Source organism: Aptenodytes patagonicus, chromosome 1 (assembly GCF_965638725.1).
Source record: "Aptenodytes patagonicus chromosome 1, bAptPat1.pri.cur, whole genome shotgun sequence".
In the NCBI taxonomy this organism is placed as follows: domain Eukaryota; kingdom Metazoa; phylum Chordata; class Aves; order Sphenisciformes; family Spheniscidae; genus Aptenodytes; species Aptenodytes patagonicus.
In genome coordinates, this window is record NC_134949.1 from 198,392,932 (window position 1) to 198,414,334 (window position 21,403).

Below are 21,403 nucleotides of genomic sequence, written 5' to 3' on the forward strand. Positions count from 1 at the left end.
GCAATGATACTGCAAGAACTGGAATGCAGGCCTACCTCAAAGATGAAAAGTAGGAATCGCAGATGTTTAAAAAACAGAAAGAAGAAAAGTTTGTAAATCTTAGAGAAAAAAAACGCACTTTGTGAGTCAAATTATGAAAAGTTGGACCACCTGAAGTGGACTGAAATTCTATGCTATTTTTAACACAGGCTTACATACTTTAGCCCTTCTTTGTAACAGGCAAATACTCATTAAACACTTCATAAATTGTTTACATAATGTAAAACTTAGCATATCTCTTTTTCCCAACACACAGTTCTCAGGCTCCACTCCAAATGTCGTTGCGTCTTCTTGTCTTCAATGCTGCCTCAAACTGGCTTCCTGCTGCCTCCAGTCCCTTACTACAACCCAGGCTGCTGACCTCGTTTCCTTCCGCCAACAATCCTCCTCCCACCTTCCTGTCTCCTGCCTATCCAAGGGCAAATACAGATCTGGCTGGATCACGTGGGAGTAAGGAGACCCCCAGCAACACAGAATAAGCTAACATTTCAAGGCGTAATCTCTTTCCAGGAGGATGTAGGCAGAACTAAGTTTGGCCAGGACTGGCCTGTGCGTCTCACTCAAGGTGTTTGGGCGCAGCAGAGCAAGGCAGTATGCACTTCTGCAACGCTCTTAAGACTCCAACTCAACAAGAAAAGAAGGCAGCTTTGGACAGACCCCCCAGGCCACAGGCAACATGGTCCATACCTTCCCAAATGAGAACTACTGATTAATAGCATAACAACATGGATGTCTGAGTCTTCAAGGAAGAAAAAAAAGAAAAAAGTCAAAGGGGCAGAGGCTGATGGCCAAAGAAACCAAGAAGGAGAGCATAACTGGCATTTTCAGAGTGGAGCATTACAGAGCCTTCTGGCAATGAATCTGTACCTAATGAACACATCACTAGAGAAAGAAGAAACAACTCCCTCTCTTTGGAACAAGGCCCAGTTTTCACCCTTTGTGTGTTTTGAAACATTTGAGATACCATACATGTCCCCACACTGTTACTAAGACAGATCAAACAAAAACGTTTTTGCATCCTTCTGAATACAAAGTGTTCCTCTGTTCTCACTTTCCAAGAGATAGTATACTGAATTTGAGGAACTAATGGAAAACTAAATCTAATAGGTTCAGAGAACAGTTGTTGTTCAGCCTAAGCAGTCTTGAAAGCATAAAACAAATATTCTAGCAATGAAGTAACAGTAATTCAGAAAGAGGCACTTATTCAGTGCTGATTAGTAGTAAAGTTTCCTGAAATTTACAGCACTGAGTGACTTTCTTCTTGTTTATTCTTGTTATTATTAGGGGTATTGATTGTGCCCTGAACACACTGTTCTCAGACCTGAACTGGACCGTGTTCAGGGATATTTTGGCATTAATTTGAGGCTAGAGTTTGATGGAGTTTTCACTTCCAACACACACATACATCACGGCAATGATAATTTCAGGCTTCTGTGCACAGAATTTTTGTCTCCTGAAGTAACTGATGGTCAGAAGCTTCCAAATTAGCTTCATCTTTCATTTAACCTGTTCTTTTAAAGTCCACTGTCTTCCAGATGGGAGCAAGGAACAACATTATGGAAGAAGAAAATACGACAAGGAAAAAAGGTTTAGAACATTAGATTCTATTGGGGTTAGCTTGAAATTCCTGACTACTGCAATAGAGGCAGAATTATCAGTAAGTGGAAGGAAAATTAAAGCAGTGATATATTCATTTTGAAAATTCTAACTTTTTGCACATGAATATAGATTGGGGATTTTTTCAGAATTAAAAAGGGAAATTTAAAAACAGACATATCTAATTTATAGAGGACTTCAATTTATGAGCGCTAAATCGCTATTCTAATTAAAAAAATTGATGTCCTGAATGTTTTATGTGCACTAAAAGATTATTATAATTGATCCTATTTCCAGAAAAATAGATTTGAAATGCATGCTGAGTTCTACTTTTGAAGTACCTGCTTCAGATGCAAGCCAGACAGGAGCTAACTAAAAAAAAAAAATTATCAGAGAACTTTTGCAGCAGCTAGTTCTACAGCATTAAAACATACTCTAACACAGTATTAAGTGTCTAATCAGTTATAACCAGCAGTTCAGTCATGCAGAAATGAGGCCAACCAGCTGTTCAGCCTTTCAAAGAAAACAAGAAGAAATTCCCAAATTTTAAAATCCAATATACAAAACTGAAATTAATTCTCCTAAAATTACAATGGACACTAGAAGTTGTACATAAGGTGTAGTATAAAAGGTTGTATCTTCATTTAAAGTTCTGCATATCAATCAGTGGGGAATAGTTACTAAGCCAGTAATCTTCCTCCAAATATACAAAACAGAGCAGACTTCTCTGTCTATGAGAGCGAGTAGCTCAAAGGATGTCTTGAAGGATTTAACAAACAGCAAAGGAAAATACAGGAAAAAGAAAAGGCAGTATCAACAATCAAGAAAAGAGTGCATGTATGTTAATTGTTTCCCTTTCTCATTTACAAAGAAGGTTAAATGGAAAAAAAAATGTGCAATTTTTGTTCCTATTAAATACAGTTAATTTTATTAAGGACTGGAGCAGATATTAAGGAGAGCAGCTTTGTTAGAAGCTCATACGTGCAGCTGCAAATAGTGAAAATACTGTATAGGCAAGCAATCAAAACTATTTATATACTATCCTACTTGGACGTTAGCAAGTTAACAGTACAGAAAGACATGGACATACTGGAGCGAGTTGAGCAAAGGGCCACAAAGTTCATCAAGGGACTGGAGTATCTCCAGCACAAGGAGAGGCTGTGTTCAGCCCGGAGAAGAGAAGGCTCGGGGGGATGCTATCAATGTGTATAAATACCTTATGGGAGGGATAAAGAAGAGGGAAACAAACTCTTCTCAGTGGTGTCCAGTGACAGGTCAAGAGGCAATAGGCACAGGTTGAAACACAGGAAAACAGTTTTTTACTGTGAGGTTGGTCAAATACTGGAGACAGTTGCACAGTGAGGTTGTGGAGTGTCCATCCTTGGACACATTAAAAACTCAACTGGAACCGGTCCTGGGCAACCTGCTCTAGCTGACACTCTTTGAGCAAGATGGTTGGACTAGATGATCTCTAGAGCTCCCTGCTGAACTCATCCATTCTGCAATTCTGTGATACTAGTATTAAATAAAACAAGAAGGTAATTTTAAACACGGAACTCAGAGAAAGCACTGCTTAGAGTGACAAACAAAAGGTTGGTGGCTTTTTTAAGGGCCTAATCAGCTTTTAATACAGTCTTTCAAAAACCTCACTGGCAGGGGGTGGAGACTAAGCACTACAGATGTGGAACCTTGTAAAAAGGTATCTAGATGTTTCATCCTGTCAGTTACAACTGATTAGCATCAACTACAGAAGTTCATTCTACAAATTGAGACAATATTCACCACAGTTAAACAGCAGCAGTCTAAGAAACTTAAGCGCGCATCTACCAGAGAAGCTTCAGAAACTGTTCTGAGCTCTTTTGAGCCCTATTAGGATCCTACAGAGATCACCAAAGTAGAATGCCTAATGGCATGCTTTTCAGCTATCAAGTTGGTCTTGAAAGAAAGACAAAATTCTTCAAAAGAAAAATTCTTGCTAGCTTTGCTTTGTTCACATGGATCCATTCAAAACCACAACGGCATTCAGATCACAACATCAACCAGTCTCATTTAATCTGCCCCATAGCTGGTTTCCCAGAAACCTAATAGGTTTCATTCTGACAGGAATCAAATTATGAGGGGGAAGTTTACAGTTATTCCCATGCAATGTTTTAATACTTCTCCCACTAACAAACTTAACAGATAATGTGATCACAACATTTAATTTGCATACATCTACTCTAAAAAGAACAGCATTAAGGAACAATCCCAAAACTTGATTTGGGGTACTCTACTAATAGTCTTCTAACAGCTCAGACAGCAGATGACAGGTTAGTTTGGCGTAATCTCTCTTTAGTACCCTTATGATAACTCTCACTCCATTTAATTAAATGTTTGCAATTGTTCTTTCCTTTAATAATTTTTCTGGAGTACTACTGAAGCCAGAGTAAGGACAGGTGTGCTTGAAAATTCCCACTCTCCTACTGTATTAGCTGGTCCAATAAAGCATGCTGGCATAGGTTAGTCTAACAGGCTTGTTAAAATGCCTCACCAGTGGACCCATGATTTTAAATGACAATTCTCTCAGTATGAGAGAACTGAAAGAGCAGTCCATCCACTCCAGTGCATTAGGCGCTTTGAACTTTGCTTCCAGTTTCATTGGAACAGTTTCTGTTGTTCTGATAATTATTTTCATGTAGTATTTTCTCCTGGATTTATCATCATCTGTAAAATGGTAATCTGTACCAGGCTGTTCTTAGTTAGATCCAGACAGTGAGTAACACAAGCAGAACCCCACATCCCTAAACATTCAATTTAGTAGCGCAGGGTCAAAGGAAACACATAAAAGGATACATAAGGATTGAACCTATAATTCTGATCTGCTTTACTAGCATGGCTGGTAGACCCATGGTTGGGTCCAAGAAAGCTAAAAAGAAACAAATACAAACACGATTTTTCAGCACAGGGACACTAACATTGGCCAAGAAACATCCTGGTTGAACCAACAATCAGAACAAACCCATTGTTACCAGAGCTAGAAAGCACTGGAAAGACTGCCCAACACTGCCTCCGAAGGGTAAGAGCCAACAATGCAAAGGAGAGACATCGTTTGCAGTAAAAGCTGATGCACTGAACCTTCAGTGACACAGGAGAAGGGTGATGATGCACAGCTTCTATATGATGACAGCGTTGAGCTGTCATAGATGATGACCTGAGACTCTCAAAGCTGTGAATGGCATTTTAAACCCTGAAAACAAAGTGGCTTTGCAATGACTGTTTCCAAGCTTCACGACAGGTTTCAAGGAGTATCAGAGCCAAAGAGACTCCCTTGCGTATTGGCTTTCTTTGATAACAATGGACTTACTTTCAGGCAGAATGCTGAATATTTCTGTTACATAGATTTCAGATTGTAAGGAGCTACCTGAGAAATCTGTATGAGAACACCATAAAAAGGGTTTCTCAGACTGAAGAGTCTGAAGTTGTGAGAACTGCTGACTACCTTATTTTCAGATTACAACCAGGATGCTTGAGATTTTCTGATGTGATGAAAAAAATGTTCACAGGGAAGTGCTTCTGAGCAAGCCAGTAAGTACTCTGAAGTAACCAGGGATTTCCCTGTATCATTTACACTGATGGCTTGACAACCAAGAGGGAGAATCCTGATCTAAGACTGCCTTTAAGTTTCCATACAGCTCCGTACCTGTGACACTCCTTATGTAATATGGGACTCTTCTCAAAAATAGATGTGAAGAGGAAGCTATTTTCTTGTCTTAGAAAGAACAGCCTGAAGTCTCAGTTTCCCATTGTGCTTCAGATATCAAATCCCAGGCAGTTTGAAGGCAATGCTCAATAATAATAAGCATAATCAATAACCTGGGGAATTAAATTGCCTGTGGTCATGAGGACATCAGAGTCAAATTACCATCCTGTCATTCCTACACATCCAAAGGAAGGGATCTTGAGGAGTTAGCTTATTTAATGAAACCTGCTTTGTCTAAAAAAAGTTCCCAACTAGCTGTACTTAAGAGAAAAATTTACTTAAATACTATTCTGGTCTATCAACTACTAGACAGACTGTAGATGTTAAAAAAGCATACCACAGCAAGACACGGTAACACACCAGTGTTTCTAGACAGTTCTCCCCACACTACAGCACAAGAGAATCTGCACAGGGCTAAAGAGACTCCTGTCAAGTTACAAATTCACTAGTAATTACGACTAAGTCTTCTGGAATTTTATAGCTAAATACAGCAATTAAGAAAACACTTAAATTATCTTTAAATCAAATAAAAATTGTAGAACTGATTTCCGTTCAGAATTTCTTGCTTATGATTTTCAGATTATCAGCAACAACTGATGATGCTGAGAGAATACTATCATTAAAATCATGTAACTCACATATTCACCACTTTCTAACGATCTAAACAAAAGAAGAACTTAAGTTTATAGAAATAAAAATATTTTTTATTTAAAAACATCCTATTTGTATTTTAATCTATTTTCAAAGTTATTTAAATTGCCTTAAGAATCATATTTTAATCAAAGTAATGGACAGCTGATATTCTTTAAAACAGGCTTATCAATGCCTTAAGATGCAAAACATAAGCAGAAATAAGGAACCATGATTTCCAGACTGTCCAAGTGAAAAGTAATTTACTAATTTTACAACTGACTGTGCTCTTTGTGCATAACAGGAGCAGCAACGAAGCCTTTGCAATCGCATATGTAAGCACAAAGGGTCTGTTTTCCAGTGCTTTAATCTTCTCTGAAAATAAAAAAAATTCTGGAAGCAGTTGCAGTGCATATATCGTTAGCAAAAAGCTGGCAAAAAGGTTGGGATGTGAAGAGAATCCTACTAATACATATACACAATTTTGATCTGAACACACATTAATAAAAAGGATGATAAAAAGCAACCTTGAGATTCCTCAAAATGTAAAAGCGTTGTGACATTCACTACTAAATCAATGAAGACATATGAAAAGGCATAAAAGCTGGTTACCTGTATATTAACACACAATAAACTAAGTAACAGGAATATTACATTTATGATAAAATAGGGTCTTTATCTCATGGAAACTAATGTTTCTCTGAGTGTAATTCAGCCTATTAACTTCGTATTTTTTATGAAGCAAAACTAATTTCAGTCATGAGCAGATAAGACATCATTCTATCAATTCAGTAGTCCACTCATAAAGGGAAATAATATAAGATGCTTCAAAGGACTGTCTAAAACTCTCAGTTACAAGAACTATACACATCAGTACAGTAAGACTCCTCACCCACAGAGTTACCTTGTTGTTAACTCCTGAAGCACAGAGATTAATAAATAATTGTGGATACCTCTGTTACTCATATATCTAATCCTCTTCAGAGTCTCTTTAAGCTTTTGACCTCAATTATATCCTGAGGAAAGATCTTTGTAGGCCATATATGCAATGTCAAATTTTCAATTTTTCAGATTTAATTTATAAAGTATGTTTATGAGAAAAGGCAATACTATGATCTTTTTACATTACATGGTATGCTCGGTATGCCATTCATTATTCGTAATAAAGTGCCACTGAAGGCGGCATTGCAATCACCACCTTCATTTAACATCAGTAAAACTAAATTAGACTCCTTCATAAAACAATGGCAGCATCTAGAGCCAGTTACATCCAGGCTGGAGGCTGAGGGAAGGGCAACTAAGAGGGCAAAGAGGATTACACAATCTTCCCATAGTGGCAATACAAAGAACACACATTACGAACTGGGGGATCACAATTCCTTTATCACTCCTTCTTTGCCTTCTGAATTCTACTCATCTCCAAACTGAAAACAGCATATCACCCAAAACAAAAGTACAAAAGATTTTGAGTTATGTGAGTAGAAAAATTATGCTGGATCTTGTTTGAGTACAGATGTAAGACCCAGCAGGATAAATAAAACAGAGCTAAATACAACAGAGATGAATACAGAGCTGTCTTACAGTTTCAAGCCAAGAAAATTTCTTTCCTTAAGCACTACTTCGTTTGCACATTCTTTGTAAGTAAAGAGCAGTCATATATTTTTGCAAAGGTCTATCACTGATTTCTCTTCATAAAAGGAACAAGTACACAGATATTTTTTTCTAGCTTATGTATTAGGAAATAAAACGTTCTGAGGAATTCATATACAGCTAGCATATGCCCATAGCAAGCCGTAAGCTTGCTATGCTTGAGGAAGCATTAGTAGCAGAGGAACTACTATTCTGATGACACTGCATTCAAATGGAAATACCCCATGACAACAATGTACTAAGTGGACTTTAGTAGTATGGACTGTGGGTGGTAGGACTAAGGAGTGACCTGATGAACGAATGAAACCACTGAAAGGAGTCACTGGGATATACAGAAAAGAAGATGAGGAGGAACAACTGTTCCTTTGAGAAAGTCATTCCTCAGCCCTTGCAGAAAGGCAGGAAATTGGGACCAGATGCAAACTGTGCAGAATGAGAAAACTACTTTGAGACCACAGAACAACACTGACCAAACTCAGAAAATGCCACTGAACGGTCAGTGAAGTATAAAGCTTTGCACAAAGAATAGTTTCTTTAAATCTACGGATTTTTTTGATTTTTCTTGTAGATTAAGTACAAATAATTTAGCAATACGTTTACAAAACTTCACTGTTTGTTTTCCGCTTTCAAACTTTTTTTTTAAACTGGAAAAAACAGTAATGTGAGGGCTTTTTTGAACTCTAGGGTTGTGCAATAACTAGGAATAAAGAAAGGCATCTCTTCTTGCTTTTAGGGCCTAGTCAGCTCATCACATGTCAGTCAGGGATGCTGGATGAAGATCAGATCCCTAGGAAATGGAGAGGGATGTGTAACGTAACAATTTTCTTTGACTTGGCTTGGATTTTAGAAAGGTAAGATTTAATGGGCGGATCTACCAACAGCAACATGATATGAATACAGCAGGAAGAACTTAACAAGAACTGTATTAGCCACTGAACAGTGGGAAGTTCACTGAAACACAATTCAAAGCTATCACCAGGAGAGGAAAAGATACCAGGAAAGTGATTCTGGCTTAGGTACAGTTGTTTGGTATAACAAATGCATATTCTGCTTTTAATGGCAGCAATGTTCATGTGGTAAAACTATTTTTATAAAAGACAAAAAAGCCCAAGTTTTGTTTTTACTTAGCTTACCATCTTGGAATATACTTCATAACTTCAAGAAAGGAATTACGCACACGAGTAATTAATTATTGATCTGATGATGCATTATTACAAACTATCTAGCTCAATCAGCTGACTTTGCTATATTGCACTTGGGGAAATTGCCTAATTTTTTTGCTTGTCAGATTTTAAAAATATGTAAACTGCTCTGTTGCTCTGTAAACAAATGCTGCTAACAACAGTATTTTAGTCATATTTTCACAAAAATAAAACTATTAGAAGAATTAAAACATAGACAGGAAGTTTTTTATGTAGTTCCATAGCTAGAATATAGAAACTACAAAACTTCAATTTTAGGAAAAGCTGCAGTATAAAACAGCTATTCATCTAATAATCTTACTATACAAAAGAGTGTGTTTTGTAACATGAAAGCTGTATGATTTTGAAACAAACCTTGTCCATTAGTTTACTTGCATGAAGACTCAGGCTATTAAAGAATATCTTCTTGCTCAACAAATGCATTTCTTCAATTGTTGTCAACAGTGTGGCTGCACTGTTTCCTACAATACCACTGAAAACAAAATTAAGATTAATTAACTAATCTGAAGGGGGGGAACATGACAGGGTCAGATACGTTAGACAGCATTTCAAATTGTAGATTTCCAACGTTGAAAATTTACAACAAATAATTGCAGGGAACAGTTCTCCATATAAGCCGAGAGATTCACTCATAAGATGACTGTGAGAACAAGCATTATCAACTATGTCATTAAGCAGATATTAAGTACAGGCTATCTAAAGCTTTGCACAAACTTTTTAGTAGAATTCTAAAATTTATTGGATTTTTGTTTTGTTACTCTGTAAATCTACTTCTGTTAGAGAAAACAGATTACATAAACAAAAAGGGTTGATAACTTCATTCTGTCAAATTGTCCTTTAGGGATAGTATCATGTCTCTTGCTTCTTCATTGCGATGTTAGGCATCTCCAAAAATAGAAGAATTCATGACTCGCTATTCCAAGTGTCAAGTTATTATACTTAGCATGAATACCGCATAAACTTTAAATGACACTACATGACTATGCACTTCTCATGGATATACCTTCTGTCTAAAGTAAAAGTGCTTCTAAGCTACAAAAATGGCAGTAAAAATTCATTGCATCTTAATAGGACTAATTTAAACTTGTAGCTTCATTTTCAGATTATAAACTTGTTGCATTTAACAGATAATTTCTCAAATTGGATTTTCCCTTCATTAGTCAGGTGCACTTCCTCTACACAGAGGGAATTATTCAGCTGACAGAAGGTACTTCAGTGGTCTTTAAACAATGTATCGTTAGCAAGACAGAAAGAAACAGATAAGACTGCCTAAAACCTTCCATTTTAACATCACATTTTCAATTGCACAAAGCTTTATAACCACTGGGAAACACAAACTTTGGAGACAGAAAAATGACAGCAAAAACCTTTCAGCTGTTTTTGACAGTGAGATTAGGAATAAAATGTTTTATTCCATATTATAAAAGGAAAAAAAAAAAGCTCTTATATGTGTTCTACTATAGTCCTGTAGTGCCATCACAACTGAGGATTTTAAATACCATGGGAGATGCCCAAGAACCACTTACCCCAGTCTGCCCAACATCTAAATGTCTTTTCAAACAGAAGAGAAGCTCAAATACTAATACTAGTAATTCTAATTCTCAGCAGTTCAGTCCAAGGCTGTGGAGGAAAATTTTCCTGCTATTGCTGTTTCTAACCAATAGGAACTACTGCAAATACCACAATGTATAAAACCAGAGATTCTGGCTTTTCTCAGGTTTCTGTGTTCCTGATGCCATCTGGAAGGTTGGAAGATGATTGGTGCACCTTCAACAGCAAGATACAGAATGACACAAGTATCTTCCCAATAGAACAATGCAAGTGCATAATTAGAAAAAATGGTATCAAAACATAGTTGTTTAAGGAAGAAAAGAAAAATTGAAGTTCTAGAGAGAAATAATTTAATTCTAGCATTTTCTCAAAGGGGACTTGACTTTGTCATCTTAAATGATGTGTATTTTTTTGTATATTACTTGTATCTACACAGAATGATTAAGAAACAGTTTCTGTGGCAAATTGACGCTATATTCCAAAGCAGATTGCGTATGACTTGAGGAATGACAACAGATAAATGGCATCTCCTTGATATCATGCACATTTCTCCTTGATTCCGTAGTACAGAACAAAAACTAAGCCATGAAAATACTCTTTTTACTATATTAATCTTTATTTATACAATAAAAAAAAAGAGACATCTTTAACATACTTCGTAATTTTGCATACCTGATTGTATGGTGGTAGAACTTGAGAAGATTAGAAATCTTGTACAGTAAAACTGCTCCTGGCTCAGCAACAATCACCTGCTCAATTCTAACCTGCAAAATAAAGAAATACAAGCATCCTTCAGGTCATACATTCCAAAAGCCAACCTCTACGATTTTATATGCAATATGTGTCTGATTTTTGAAAAATAAATTTAACCAGAAATAAATTTAACAAGAGAATGTCCAGTTAACTATAACATTCTGCTTGAACTGAAGTGCTTCTAGGCTGCCAAGCCTCTGGGTAGAAAACAAGCAGGTGTATGTATTCTTTAAAAAAAACAAAACAAAACAAAAACCCCATTTCTCTATAGATTTTTGTTGCAACTTGTTATTGAAAATTTCAAAATAATGAGATCATTTGATGGATTAATACCAGTACATACTGGAATTCTCCCCAGCACTGTATAGCAAGAACAGCTGCAGAGCTGCAATTTCCCTAAACTACAACAGCTGATCATTAGCATCATGCAGCAATTCAGAACATCAAAAGTATTAGGTATTTTACCCAAAAGACAAAATTTCACCTGGAATAATCTCTCCTTCAGTTAAAGGAAAGATTATATACCAGCTATTGGTATGTAATTAGATACATTTATAACTAATGACTAGCTATGTTGACTATTTATCTCAACCAGGAGATAACTGGCTACACAGACCAAACAGTGCCGACTTTCTTTACACTTGGACAGTTGATGTCTTGTCTCCATGGTACACACAGTCTCAATCCACTCATAAAAGGCTGCCCCAGGGTCAATCTTTGGGCACTCATGAAGCAGTGACAGACAGTGACTTATCACTGCACTGTTCACCCACGTGCCTGTGTGTGAAAGGGCTACACACAAATCACCAGCCACCACCCGCTCTCCCAAGTTATTTGTCTGCTGTTCAATAGAGCATGATGTGCAGCAGTGCCTTTTTGTCAGAGCCAGCTGCAGGGAGAATTAACTAAGATTATGCTTCCTCAATCCTCCCCCTTTGCATCTAAGTCAGGGACCAAACCCAAAGAATAATTGTTGACTTTTATTCGCAAAGCTCAATGCACCATGTTAATTTCAACACTCAGGTGAACCTCACTCTTCAATGCATACGTATATACAGTGGTATAGATACACTGTCTCCAATGTTGCATAAAAGGCCATTTGGGCACGGACACTGAGTATACTCTAGGTGTACAGCAAAAAAAAATAAGAAAGGCGGGGAAAAAGAGGAGAATCAAAATATTGACAAAAAAAATAGCAATAACTAAAAATAAAGAATTAAGAAATAGAAAAAGACAGAATAGGCAGAAGGAGAGGAAAAAAAAAAAGCCAAAAGATTTTAGGGTTAGAAAACAAGAATGAGAATTAAAAAAACAAAGCAGGAAAAGAAGCACTGTTGCTTCCCATACAGCAATCTTCATTGCATAGGAGAACCAAAATTTGCAAGTGACTCAACCTAACCTGCTCAGGGAAGTCCTTGACTTATAGGTCTTACCGTTTCCTAATCCTATGCGTCCTGTAGTCAGCTGACCATAAAAGACCATCTGAAGTCTACGTAAGGCATCAAAAACATTTTGTTAGTTTTGACCTCATCTTAAGTGCTATGGAAAAGATGAGGACCTTAATTTAAATGTTTTTTAGGGTCCTCCTACTTCCATCTGAAATGACAGGTAAGATCTACCACTAGCGAGTACTCAAGATTCACTTGGATGCCTAAAACTCAAACCAACTATCAGTAAGAAACGTGGACAATTTATACTGCATATAAGCATAATCCTTCTTCAAAAGTAAGGAAACTGTATCATATTGTACATTCATATGGAAATGCATAAACCAGGAAGAAAATTCTACATAATTCTGTAAGTATTTAAATGTGCTTGTGGAAATACTACAACTAGGCTTTTATCAGGCTATTTTATACTTCAGCATCAACTCAAATCAAAGTGACAGGTTTGCAAACTTCAGCAGAAATCCACCAGAAAAGCAGTGTACTGTGGTGCCATATGACTACAACAGAGAGTGTTTTCCCTGAACTTAATGCAGTTATTTTTCTTATTATTTTCTTATTTCTTATCTTCAGAAAGAACAATGTATTGTAGAAAAGACTCCTCCAAACTGAGTCTACTTTTGTTGTTCCTCTCAACATGAAGGCTTGCAATTATCTAACTGCACTCTATGAAGGCTCTTCTGCTTGGGGGTTTGGGGGTTTTTTTCTGCTTTTTTTTTTTTTTTGCTATGGAACATTTCCCCAGGGGAAACAATAAGAACTGCATATTTTACATTGGGAAGTCTAGACTGGCAGTGAATTAACATAAGCTGCATTCTATTAAAATACAGAATACAATGGGAAGTCTTTAATTGTTCTTTTAGTTTTTTTATTTTTATTAGCACAGTAACTAACTACTGACAATATTTCGGGGGGTATTTCTACAGATAACAAAAGCACATAAGTATAAAGATTTTGGCAATCAAAATGGAAGGTATTCTGTACGAAACTGTGCAAATCATAAGTACTCAAATCAAGACCAAAACTCCCTCTGACTTACACAAAGGTTTGACTCTATCCCTAACTACTTTGTTGGAATGCACAGAAATACTGAACTCAAACATCAGCATTCAGTACTAACAGAACTAAAGAATGCAAGAACACAGAAAGCTTGGAAAATACCTTCAAAAAAAGCTGTGATATTTGTTTGTCTGTCTAATGTGACAGGTGTTTTTCAACAGGTCAAAAACTAAAGGCTGTGAAGGATGATCATAATTATATGGCAATGAGCACAAATTGAAACACAGGAGGTTCTGTCTAAACACCACGAAACATTTTTTTACTGTGGGGGTAACCGAGCACTGGCACAAGTTGCCCAAAGAGGATGTGGAGTCTCCATCCTTGTAGATATTCAAAAGCTGTCTGGATACAGTCCTGGGCAACTGGCCCTAGGTGGCCCTGCTGGAGTAGCAGGTTTGGACCAGATGACCTCCAGAGGTCCCCACCAACCTCAACCCTTCTGTGATTATGTGATATTCTAAATGGCATTTTCTTGATTTTTACCTCTCTTCAGACCTTCTCTCTTTCTTAACAAGAAACCTATGTATAGTATTCAGTATTCAGAACCTACCTGTTCACTAAGTATTTGGCAACTGGACACAGTTGTTATAGCTACAGTATCTTAAGAGAAATTTATTAGAACAGTATTTAGTACACTAGATTTTACTTTAAAAAACACTTGGATTTATACACTGGATGGAACTAGCATAGTCAGGCAATTATTGGTATCAGCTTCATCACCTTGGATATTTTATTTTATGCTTATATGAAGAACATCCAATAAATAAGGCAGTCATTCATTTGATGGATCACTATTAATGATTTCCATCAAATGGGTCCCCTAAACTGACTAAGGGTCTACCTTGAAAAAAGACAACTGTGGAGAGATGTGACAGAAATACAGCAAATCAGGGTAGCATAAAGATGAAAAGCAGGAAATAATTTTTCATGGTCCCTTTCAATACAAGAGCTGGAGTTATTAAACAAAAAACCAAAAGGAACTGGCTTTTCACACAGCATACAGTTAAACTGTGCACTTCCCTCCTGCAGGATATGTTGTGAATACCAACATTTTATATCAACTTGACATATTCAAGAAGAAAAATCTACCGATGTCTATTAATAGAAAGACAGTAGCTATGGCTTACTAAGTCCTTAGTACATCCACAAACAGGTGAGGAAATGATTCTGCAGAAGTATCATGACACAACTGCACAATCTGTACACTATTCCCTAAGCATATGCTAATGGTCACTATGAAAAACAGGGTAGTAAGTTAAATTGATTTTTCATTTGACCCACTATAGTCATTCCTATATTCTTACCCCAAAGCTAAATTTTTGTACATAAGCACTCCTGAACTTTAGGAAAAGTAAAATAAAATCAAGATATAGATTTAGTATCCTAGTATCTCTCACTATATGACTACTTAAACCAGATATCTATGAACTATGGAATTTTTAATTTTGAAGGGGTTTATGATTCTCAAAGTTGAGAATCTAACTCTTAACCAAGGGCGATGAAAATACATTGTAGAGATGCGGACAGAGGTTCTGGAAAAACATGACAGAACAATTTTTATATTTAGAATGCTAAGGAAAACAAAATACTTCACCTTCAGAGGCCTGCAGACACCTTCTGTGATGTGCCCAACCACTTCTTGAATATTTTCTTCCACACCTACAGTTAATGCAAACACATGCTAAGATTATGCAAATATAATTCCCTTTTCTTCAAGATTATAAAACAAACAAACAAATGTAGGAGCTACTCCTCCATAAAAAGCATTACGAACTGCATGTTCTCTTCTCCACAAGACTAGTTTACACCTCCACTGAACTTCAAATCCAGCCATTAAGAAACAGCTGCACGACAAAAGAGTCCTGAAGACTCATTATCTTATACTATGCAGTTGCTTCCTAGCACAACATAGTGCCTGGGGATTTGAGGGAGAAGGAGCAAGGGGAAGAATAAATGGTCTAGCAAGAAACTGTCACAGTACGGCTCAATATCAGTACTTCATGAAACTAAACAGAAAAAAAAAAGGCCAGTGAGACGCTCAAGGAGCAACAGTACCTACCATTTTGAAAGGCCTGAACTGTAAATACACGTGTCTGTCAGCATTCAGTACTGACATGCTCATGGCATTGTTACAAATTAAATCACGTATGTACCTCCACACTACCGTGTGCTGCAGCATTAGCAAATGCTTCCTCCCCAGCAGCAACTGAAACTCATCTTTCACGGAACTATATACAAAAGAGAATATTGCCCTATCTTATCATGGAACATAAATGAATTGTTGCATGGCAACCGGTACTGTCATAAATCAAACTGAAAGCAACAGATCTTCAAGCTCTCACTTCAGTAACAACTCAGAATAGATTTATGGAGACAGCGATACTTTAATTCTAATTTAAAACTTGTCAACAGGAGTTCATCTTCAGATGGGACCCATGCAATGAACAGTAAACAAACTGACTGTGACATGTGATAGAAATCAGGTGACCTGAAGCTATATTTTGCAGATCTTATTTCAGACTAAAAGAGATTACCTCTGAGAGTAAAAATTATAAAAGATCAGAGATCTCTGCCAATGTCTCTTTACACCAAGATACGTGAAAAGCCACATAAGCAGAAACAACTAAATTCAGTGTGGTGCCTGTAAGAATTTCAGCATACTAAATTGGTAAGATAATAAAAATATGTTTATGTATTTGAGTATTGATACCAAGGAAGAAAGCAAGATTACAAACCACAAGATGTACGGTCTGTTATGTAATGGCTAGCTCCCAGATACACCCTAACAATTTACACATTTTTTAGTAGGAACAGTCACACTTTTACTGTTCATCAATATAACAAGCACCTAACACATATTTGCAATAGTATATCTAGACCAGATTGACTTAACAAGTTCTTGGGTATGAAAGTTTTAGCTGCAAAAATATACAAGTTCAAATATCAAAGGACATGGAATTACAATCTTGACATACCGCACGCTTGTGCCTTCACATATATTTTCATGTCCAATTAGAATATTTTAGATTCAGCAAACAGTAAAAAGAAATCTTCCAGCACAATGGGTTATATAACCGTTGCAAGTATTAGTATGTCATACTGACATAAAAGAATTATGAAATAAACAATTCTTAGAGACCCGAAATCACTTTCAGAAAACAGTTCATTACTGAAGATACACTTCTAGCTACCTGCTACACCACATATCATTTTTCTCTGTGTATCCTTCTGTAAGGGAGAGATCTTTCTTGGACTTCCTTTGGCTTCTGCTCTGCAGCTGGGTTCCTGTAACTCCATGAAAAATGGGTTTCTACTGCTTCTCTTAAAGAGAATGCCTGCAATTCTCCCTTCTTTTCAAGTGCAAGATCTCTGTAAGACTGGAAGGCTCCTGTTAGCAGGATACCTAAGCTCCAAAGAAGAGAACCAGGTGCTTTATGCTTGGCCAGTACAATGCAAAACAGTTAAACTTTTCTGAATGTATTTTCAGCGCTTAAAATTTTAATAGCATTTTTTGTCAGATTAATTTTAAACAGTTAACATTTGCAAGCTTAAAATTTTAAAACTTTTTTAAAGCTATTCTTGAATACTTGATTATGGGCTACATAGTTTGTTCTCTTTAAAGGCTTTTTTTTCTTTTTTAAGAAAAGAAGGGAAGTTTTTGTGTAGCTGAGATTTACCACATTCTCCATAGACCTGAAATTACACACAGCTTATAGGAGAATTTAAAAAGAAATCTGAACTCAGAACAGAGATGCCTTAATTAAAATAATAAAACCAGTTCCATCTGCAAGAAGCTACTCAAGTTGAAATTACAGTTAAAACGTTTGACTGACCTATTACAGGGAAAGATCCACGTCACCTAACTTTAGACCCCCAGTTAGATGTCTTATCTATATTAGTTGCTTGGGCTCCCTCTATAGGGAACACGAAAAACCCCAAACAGTTGTGATCAAAGTCTCCAGAAATGCCTACGTTAGATCTAACTTTTGTTGGGAAGATTTGCCCTCCGGAGATGCAAATCTCTGTCATTATCTGTAACTGCAAATGAACAAGATGTCCACTTTTTAAATGGCTAAGTGAAATTAACTCAATCTCTGCTGTAGCCTGTACAACCAGACACCTGAAGACTGTATGATAGTACAGGGAATTAAACTTGAATCTCTCAGTACCATAGACACTGTACTCACTGATTAGCCACTACCAACTCAGGATCTGTATTTATATAAAGCATATAATCTCAAGGTACTTCAGAACAGAATGCAGGCCTGGGCAGCAGCAGTAGCACAATCAACAGCAGAACCAGACACAGTAACATCCTCCAAGCGGCCAGCTTTTCCTGGAGGACTCTCCAATTACAGCAGAAGCATCAGACAGTCATCTACAAAGAACTGCCATGTCTTTTTCTCTACCATACAACCATCATAAGGCCTGCTTTCCTGTCCCCCTGAGATACTGTCAGTAAATAATATTAAATTCACTTCTACATATGCTGTAACTGTAGTTAAAAAACCAACAACATTCCTTCGGTTTGATTTACTACAGTTCCTAAACAGCCTCATTGCTCATATACCATTAATTAGGAAAGCCAATTAATACTTCCAGCAGTAAGGAAAATGAGAATGCATTATTACCTTTAAATCCCAGAGTGGAACTCAATTAAGACGTACAGTGTGAAGAGCTCACCAGATACAGATCAAATGTCAGTTTTTACACTGAGTTTGTTTCAACTGAGTACACATGCTTAATTTATTAAACAAGTCTTTGGCTGAAGCTGTGGAGGCAAATCATACTACAGCTTCTACAGCACAAAGGTCTTAAAAGTATAGGTCCAATGCACTTAAAAGAGAGCAAAGGGGCTGAAGAATAAGCATGAGAATCTGTAGTTCTGTTAATGAAGGAGAGCTTTGATATTAAAAAGCTTCACGCGCCTATGAGCGGCCTACTTTGACCTCTGTAAACCTATAATGATATGTTACATGACAGAAGAAAATTCCATTTTACTTGTAGCACAAAAGGAAGAGAATTATAGGAAGAAGGAATTGTATTTAAACAAATGAGCAAGACATAACAGTAATGCTCAACATATCAATAAGCAACCCTATGACAATGTTTTCAGAGGTATGTATTCATATACATTAGAGACAATTTTTGAACTCTCAACTACAGTCTAAAATGTCCCTTTGGAAATTTAGTGTAAATCTATTATAAGCACAGTAAAATGAAGAGTGCATTTTGACATACTCTTCTTCATTAAGGGCTTTCTTCTGGCAAAATGGAACTACCAGCTACTCTGAAATTATTTCCAGGAGAATCGAAGCTCAGACTCTCATAACCGAAGGCCAGCCTAAGAAATTAATCACACTTTCTGACTTATCACAGACTTACTTTCTATCACTTCCCAACTTATGTTTTAAAAATCCAGTACTACCTTGAATAGTTACAAGTTTTAACATAGCTTCTAGGTGTTCTTTTTCAGAAGCTGTAGCTTGATGCAACCAGGCCAGCATGTCTCCTACATACCTAAATAAAGACAGAAATTTCTGTGTAAATCAGCAGTTTATGGTGTCAGGGATCCAAAGTGCCAACAGGCAAAAGAAGGATTATTTCATATACATTCTTGCTAGTACTATACCTCAGAGGATCGTGGGAGTGCATTTCAATAGGGCGGGGAGTACCTCCCAGACCTCCTCTAGTAAGAGCATCTATAAAGCCACGCACTACAGCACTCCTCCTAGCTGTTCCAAACTCATCCAAAGTGTACCTGTTATTGAAACATGAAAATGGGTAAAACAAAACAGTTTGCTTCATCAGTTTATTACCTCAACTTTACAGTTAATATGAGTAACTGTTTTTATAGTTCTAGAAATCTTGCATCAATGCTTCTATGAAGCATTCAAAACCTTCTGGTTTTCTTGACTCCTCTAAATAGATACTAAAGATAACTTTTCCTTGACCCTCCCATTCCCTTACCCCACACAAATAAATAAATAAATAAATGAAAAATCAGCTTTTCCATTTTTGTACATATAAGCGTGTGATGACAGGCCTAGGACTCCTGTTCACATGTGGTCCAGCTGACTGACAGAAGCAGCAACTTACTGCACTGCAACACAAGGCTTTCTTCTTCTTCTTCTAGGCCACCACATGATTAGTAGCAAAAAAGTTATTTTCATTTGATAGTTGTTCACTGGTTTTAATTACCTGAATCTTAGATATTTAATGGATGGACAGTTACAGCCCAGAGTGCGTTATCTCAAATGGCTTGCTGGTAGTAGTAGAGGAGGTACCAAGAACATACACACGGCTCATTTTTTGGAGCAGGCTACCTTCCTGTTCACGCTGAAGCATGACAGCAAGTGAAGAATGGGAAGTGAACACTGCTAACATCCCTGTTACATCTGCTTAGAAACAGGATTTTTGCAAGCCACGGAACCCTTCTATTTTTTTTTTAAAAAATGAATTTAAGTATTTTGAACAAAACACATAAATTACAAAGGAAAAAAAGAAAAAAAAACACACGACAGTTTATTTTTCCAATATAATTGAAGAAATGCCAAAGAGTAAGCATGGTGTCACTTACCAATGACACCCAGCAGCTGAACAGATAAAAATAATAGTAATAAGAAGCATGTTACTCACTGACTGAAGTTAAATGAGTACTGCATTTACAATTAAACAGATGTGGAGAACAAAATACAACAGAAAATAATATAGTGTTTCAAATATGTTCCAAGTTAAGTTCAATTAGATTTCTACTATGTTATAAGAAGTCCAAGGGATCCTTCAGTTTTGCTCTTTTCTATCTACATTACTATTTGAGAGAGGGGGAAAAAAGCACACTGAAGAATCATGAAATTTGTTTAAATCTTTTTCTTCATACACTGTACTTGTTAACCCAGAAAGTAAATATCTGCAATTTAAAAAAAAAAAGGCTAATGAAAAAAGTCTTTAATAAATTACTATTTACAAAACTATGCAATTAAAAGTGGGAGAGATCTGGGATCTGCTGACTACCTACAGTCCAGGAGTAGCAGCATTGCAGTGAAAAATCTCAAGTTGTTTGTAGAAACCAGCTAAGCTTTCCTCCCCCCCCTCCAATAAACAGTTATATAATAGATCATTAACAATACAGCAGCAAAACAGATCTTGTGATCTTGTTATTAGTCTAGAAAACAACATTTAATAATGATAGTTTTGTTTTAAAAAGAAAAACTACTAATTTTCCTTTTGCTCTCAGTAGAACAGGGTATAAATATGACAAAATCCTGCACCTTAAAAAATTCAGTAATAGCTATTATTTACACTAGAAACACAGTATTTACTACTATGTTATTACACGTACTCATGTTAGGGGCAGAAAACAACATTTGGATTCTTTTCAACCCAGCTTCAATTTCTTTAAAACCCAGTAAAGTAATGATCACTGGGGGGAGAGGAAGGAGGTGGAGAAAAAGCTTTGAAAATCAGAGTGGAGGATGGAAAAGGAACACTGCTTAGAGCTATGGCTCCATGTATTTTCTATGAAACAGTTTTCATTTTTTCTGTTAGAACCAGGAAGTGAAAACCAAACTGAAATGTTTATTTCAGATCCCTACTGACTGCAGTTCCCAAAAGTCCATCCATGGTGCAATCTTTCTGCCACCTTAAGTTAAGACGACATAAGTCAATATAAGAAAACAAGAATTTGTAGTTTTGTTTCTAAACTCCTGTCCTTCTCCATCTTACTCGCTTTCACCCAA

General features: G+C 36.6%; 1 protein-coding gene across 2 annotated transcripts in view; it reads right to left on the reverse strand.

The window, feature by feature from the left end:
- Positions 1 to 21,403, reverse strand: part of COG6 (component of oligomeric golgi complex 6) — a 61,202-nt gene that overhangs the window by 16,036 nt on the left and 23,763 nt on the right. For both annotated transcript variants that reach the window (XM_076364193.1, XM_076364194.1), the window contains exons 9-13: positions 19,297 to 19,425; positions 19,093 to 19,184; positions 15,259 to 15,323; positions 11,080 to 11,171; positions 9,211 to 9,328 (exon numbers count right to left, since the gene is read on the reverse strand). In XM_076364193.1, the coding sequence (XP_076220308.1) occupies positions 9,211 to 9,328; positions 11,080 to 11,171; positions 15,259 to 15,323; positions 19,093 to 19,184; positions 19,297 to 19,425 (496 nt within the window). The remainder of the gene's footprint in view (positions 1 to 9,210; positions 9,329 to 11,079; positions 11,172 to 15,258; positions 15,324 to 19,092; positions 19,185 to 19,296; positions 19,426 to 21,403) is intronic.